Below are 6,000 nucleotides of genomic sequence, written 5' to 3'. Positions count from 1 at the left end.
CAAAGGTATGAGGCCTTAACCTTACAAAAATATTGATGTCTAAATATAAATCTATAAAAGGTGTTCACATGTCTTCCAAAATATCCCATAGTGGTCCAATACATGTTCCACCCGCGATTAACACATAATTTCCCACTCATTCATCGCCCTCATCCAAAATAATATTAGTTAATGCACACAACTAATTAAACACATTAATGCTCACTATATCATACCAACGCACAGAGCTAATGAAACACATTAATCCTAGTAGATAGTATACTAGTGCACACAACTTGATTAAATACATTAATCCTGGTAGATAATATAAATAAAAGGCACATCCAAAATAGGATATCCTGAAATAGAATAGTGAGTATCTCCATAGAGGTTACATAGTCGGATATATGTTTATGGCAATCCCACTCTAAGAGTTTGTGGCAATAAACTAGAATGGATGTACTCCATGCATGTATTGTAAGATTAAACAATAGGCCACTTAGGGACCTTAGACGCCATAGTTTAAGTGTGTGTGAACAATTATCGCCTTGTATATAAGTTAATTTCCCTCATAATGTAGTATACTCTCCCATAGTGCAATTGAGTCTTGCTCTTGCTAATGCCATCTCTTTAATCTTCTTCTCTAATGCATACTAGTGAATGTATGCAAGTGGTATGAGGTTAGAGGAGGAACGAGACCCGTAAAAAGAAGATAAACCCAAGAATGAATCCCCTTAGTTATGTCATATTTTTAGTTATAGGTCAAATAGATAAATTTGGCAAGTTTCTATTTTTTGTGATCTCACTTGCTACGTTTTTATGCCTAGCTAAAACACACACAATCATTATCGTGCTACTCTCAGCTGGTCAGCCCATCTAGAAGACCAAAGTTTAGACAAGTGCACCGACCTATCTCCCCCTATGTGCTAAATATAATGTGCTACTTTGACTATTAGTTTCAATGGCCTGGAGTGCATAGCCATGTGGACCTGTAGAGTGCATGGCCATGTGGCCACATATGTATTGTGTTTTTTAAATTTATTTTGTAATAAAAAGAAAATAAGAGTAGGGGGTGTTTTGTCTATAAAAAGATAATAATAATAACAATAATAACCTAAAAATAAATTTAAAAAATTAAAGAACCCATTTTCTAAAACAGAGAGAAGGCAAATCCATTACATTGCCACACTACGAGAGAGAGAGAGAGAGAGAGAGAGAGAGAGAGAGATGGTCATCGCATAGCTTATGAGGGACGAAAGTTCAAACGAGCCGAAAAAAATTATAGTACATATGACAAAGAAGTTTATGCTATAGTTCATGCCTTTAGGATTTGGAAGCATTAATTAATGGGTTCTAAAATTCTTAACCAAGATTGATCCACAAAGCATCAAACATTTGGTTACTCAACCTCTCACCAAAATATCAAGAAGGCTTCATTCATTTCAAAGTTTTCAGACCATGATCCACTATCAACTTAGATAGGAAAATGTTGTGGTTGATGCTTTGAGTCGAATGCATTGAGAAAAAAGGCCTAGCATCAACAATATTTTAGCCATTGAGAGAAATCATTTTGAACCTATGAGAGAACTTACAATCAAGATTCATATTTTTCTAAAATTTGGATTATAATATCTGATATTTTACTACACCCCTCAAGGCCATTATTTTTATAATGATGGTACACATTCTTCTAGACAACTTGTCTTAGAAGAAATGCATCAATCTCCATTTATGGGACATCATGGCGTATCTGCCTACCCTTTAATTGGTCTCAAGTGAATTCTTTAGGCCACATTCTTAAAGCAATGTAGCCAAATTTAGGGCTAAGTGTGTCGCATGCCAAAAGATCAAGCTCAAGGATGTCGCATGCCTTTACCTATGAAGAACCACTACGAATTGAGAGAGAAGAAGAAGTTAAGAAGTCCTCAAACCTAAAGCCATCATTGACCAACAAGTTACTCACACATGCAATATCTATGTTAAGTATTTGTTGACTTTCAAAATCCATCCAAAAGAAGATACTCGATGCATGCCTACGTAATTTTTTCGTGCTTATCCTAATATTTTTAACTCTTATGACCAAAGTCGTACAATTGAGGTAAGTTGTTAACTCAAGCAAGAGGGATATCACATGATTGCCCTCTTAGGTATCTTGGGGACACCTAATTTTATACCATACAGCTAGATCGATCTGCCTTTTCATAAACCATTGTAAGGTCAATTGCTTTTCTTGAACTACTTTTTGACAACAAGCATATTCTCAAGAAAATCCTTCAAGGTGTCTCTCTTGAATTTAAAGACTAGTGCTTGCACACGTGCGTGGATGCACACGCACGCTTAGGAAACAAGGAGATGTAATACACGTGGGCCTCAGAGGAGGGGATGGACTAAATAGATCCTTTAAATGGGACGCTTAATCATTTTCCATTCTGATCAACATGTGAACCTAAAGGAGGGGATAAAACACGAATCCATTACTAATGCAAGCTTGATGCAAAAAACAAAATACTACGGTTGAACATACCAGTGGGGTCTTTCTTCACAAAAGGCAGGCTAAAAGTAACCAAACATAACATCTACAGGCATTTTGCCACTGCTATGCATCATATAACAACTGCTTTCATGTTAGTCTTCCATACTTTTCTAAGGAAATTACTTTAGTGCTTTTAAAATCGTAGTACTTTGGAGGCCTCTATTGGTACAGACTGAGTGATAGAAAAGGGGTGTGAAACATTACTGTGGCAAAGGTAAACTTTGCTTGCTTACAAAAACTAATACAGGACAAAGCTCTCTCTCTTTCTCTCTCTCTCTCTCTCTCTCTCTCTCTCACACACACACACACATGTTACAAAAGGTGGTAGCCCATACTGTTAAATGTGTTACTTTCCTAGGCTCTCAAATGTGTGGTGTAGACACCTCTTGATTGAGGCAGACTTTGCAAGATGTCACCTGAAAAGTGGAGCAATAACTGCATGTGCATCAATGACCAACTCCTCCGCATTCCTGTAAAATACCAAGATGCAAAATCCTTTCAAAAAATCACTATCATCCATCAGAACAACACAGCAGCTAGTTTCAAAACAAAGGAGGCATACATTCTTTCTAAGCAGAGATTGGAATAGCAGCCATAATATGAAGAGGGTGTAAAGACACGCCTTTCTAGCTCAATACCTGCATACATGTTGGCCTTTTTCCATTGCACACGGGACAAACCATAGCCTCCTCCAAGAAGACAGTTCTAGTTGCACAAAAAAACCATCCAGCTGGCCATGTTTCCATTTTCTTGAGCCCTGCCCTTTCCATACCTTCATATAGAAGAGTAAGATTGTTGGGTTTAGCTGCAGACTTCTTTAATTCATCTTCTGTTGCCTATGCAAAAATAAGCTTGCTCTATGCATTTAATTACCTGGGGAAAAGCAATGCTTCCTTTGGGAACAACTAAACATGCTGCTACTGATGAAGTGTCCACTGCATGCTGTCTGAGGAAAGAGACACAGCTTGACAAAGTATCTGGAGATTCAAATGCCTGTCACCAAACACCACAAACACACTAGGCAATCAATACACCGAAAGCATGAATCATTCACATGGGGTGGAGACGGTTTCTGTACTAAAAAGTATCATAAATACAGTCTGACTTATCACATTACATCTACTGTACCCAATGTATTTGCGTGAACCGGCTCCGCATGTACCTGATACCGCGTATCAGTACTTGTTCATGTACTTGTACCTGTTCATGTGCACGTACCTGTTTGTGTACTTGCACCAGGGAGGCTTGAGCCACAGTCTCTACAAGGGTGTGACCCAAGCTCTAGTACAAGAGCGCCTCTTCGTGTGTGGTGTCGGAACGACAGTTTCGTGTTCACTCCCCTCCAAGTGTATGAGACTGGTGGCCATGTTATTTTGACTCTTTCGACGAGTTTGGCATCGACAATCTACTCTGACGCCACTCTTGTTTCGGTAACTTGTCTTCATATTTGCATTTGCATTGGATTATCTGGCTGGAAAGCCCTTGGAATCTTGTACACAAATAAAAATACTCCAATAATATACTTCAGCATTGAGGGGGGGTTGGCCCATTCATTGCCCCAGTGGGTATTATGCAATGCTTGTCTTTGCAGATTATCTTGTGCAGTGATATATCTTTCAGTTTGTTTTGTGCATTGCGGCTATTACATTTTCAGTGTTGACGCTGGTATTGTTCACAAGACAGTGCCCAAGAACATTCACACCTAGCTGGTGTAGTTACATGGTATCAGAGCACGGTTGTTTCCCCCTCCTCAGCGGGGAAGCGCTTGTTTGGGCATTGGGCTTTGTGTGAACAACCGTCTGGGCAGCCATGCATAGAGTGGGCAAGGGCCTACTGTACATGGCCAGCCAAGTGGTACACATGCTTCTGCGGCTTTGGGTAATAGGCATATGCAAAAAGGTTATGCGTAGGAAGAAACACACGTGGGACAGCACTCTCAAAGCCAACGGAGGATGCATGAAGATGACCCAAATGTGTTGAAGGCCAAGATGGAGCGTATAAAGAGGCAGTTGAATGCCGAGGAAGAGGAGCTGAAGATGTTTCATGAGAGCCCGCAGGTTCAAAAGCTTATGGAGGCCACCAAGGCCGAGTCTATGATTACATATGCTATGGACTTTATGGCCACAGATTTGGGTGTGAACCCTCGTGAGGTAGCTCTCAACTACCTTATGCGCACTGGGGATTTGGTGAAGGGCCAATCACATGAACTGTGTGTCAAAGAACCCCGCGTGTGGAGACAGGTAATGCTATGTCTTGCAGGATAAAGTCTTATGTGCACAAGGATGAGGCTTCAGTGACGACTCCACCCCGCAAGGGTTGGGAAAGGAAAGAGATACACATGGCAAAGAGAGTGGCAAACAGGATGTAAATGTTTATGCGATGCATGATTCCCGTGGAGGAAAGTGTTGGGGATGTTAGCAACAGCCTAGAGAAGAAGCTGAGGTGTAAGCAGTTTACGTTTGGAATGTCCCAAGAGCAAAGGACCACTTACAAGCGTGAAGTCAAATGCTTCAAATGTGGTTGTGAAGACCAAGTATATGCTAAATCCTTGGATGTATTAAAGGCAATGCACAAGTGAATATGATTCTCAATGTGCTTCTTATGTACTTGGAACTAATCCTCCGATTAGCGAGCCTAATCCAACAGGGTTAGGGGACCTTCGGATTAGGAGATAGAAAGCAGATTCAGAGAGGGCTAAGGTTCAGAATTAATAAAACATGTATCTGTGGAGTGGAGCCTTGGCCCTTGGCTCGGGGGTGGATCGAAGTACTCATCCTACAGTTGGGTGGTGAGCATGCATGCTCCCCTTTTATTTGGTTTTCTCTAATCTTGTTTTGGACTGTGTTTAGGAGATCTTGGTTAGGCAAGCTTGGGAGGCGCCTTACACTTGGTATCACAGTGACCTAAGCACGGAGCCTACAAAGGTTTGCACGTCTTTCGTGGTTTTATTCATGTCAAGATTCCCAGGTATTTCTCTCAACACCATAGCTTCCTTTTTTGTCTCATAAAGAAGTATGCTTTCCATGGTTGTATGTGGATTTTGAGAGAGGAGAAATATGCGAGAGTCCTGCATGTAGAAGATGTGCAAAAAGGAACCTTACGAGCCATCAACCAAAGAAAGAGGGTGATCTTTCTAGGCTGAAAGCTGTCCCAAAGCCTCTTCTAGAAATCTGAAAGGAAGCGCTATGAGAGGCGCTGTGAGACTACCAATGTGCTGCACGTGCCGGTGTGCCATCTATCTCTGGCATGCATCTAGATTCTGTGGCCTAGCCGCGCTGTGTATGCAAAGAAGGGGGCATCCAAAGTCTCCTCCCGATCCGCGGGGTCATGCCACGTACACTCTCCTGGGTCCCACTGTAGGCGCGTGAGAGGTCGCCACTCCCATATCCATAGCCACCAAAATCTCTCCCTGGCCACCTTGGCCGGTGTTGGATCTATGTGCCACTCGTGCCCGAAAACCAATCACCCTCACCCTCTGCAAGGTGCAG

General features: G+C 41.5%; 1 protein-coding gene across 1 annotated transcript in view; it reads right to left on the bottom strand.

Annotated features, from left to right (window-relative positions):
* Positions 1–2,675: 2,675 nt before the first annotated feature.
* Positions 2,676–6,000, bottom strand: part of TPR3 (Tetratricopeptide repeat (TPR)-like superfamily protein) — a 28,833-nt gene continuing 25,508 nt past the window's right edge. The window contains exons 6-8 of the mRNA XM_086788526.1: positions 3,386–3,505; positions 3,151–3,284; positions 2,676–2,982 (exon numbers count right to left, since the gene is read on the bottom strand). Of these exons, the coding sequence (XP_086644652.1) occupies positions 2,925–2,982; positions 3,151–3,284; positions 3,386–3,505 (312 nt within the window). The 3' untranslated portion in view covers positions 2,676–2,924. The remainder of the gene's footprint in view (positions 2,983–3,150; positions 3,285–3,385; positions 3,506–6,000) is intronic.

This window comes from Cibotium barometz, chromosome 52 (assembly GCF_041138505.1).
Source record: "Cibotium barometz isolate CiBa-2024 chromosome 52, ASM4113850v1, whole genome shotgun sequence".
NCBI lineage: Eukaryota > Viridiplantae > Streptophyta > Polypodiopsida > Cyatheales > Cibotiaceae > Cibotium > Cibotium barometz.
Note: the sequence above shows the minus strand (reverse complement) of the source record. Positions and strands in the feature narration are given on the sequence as shown.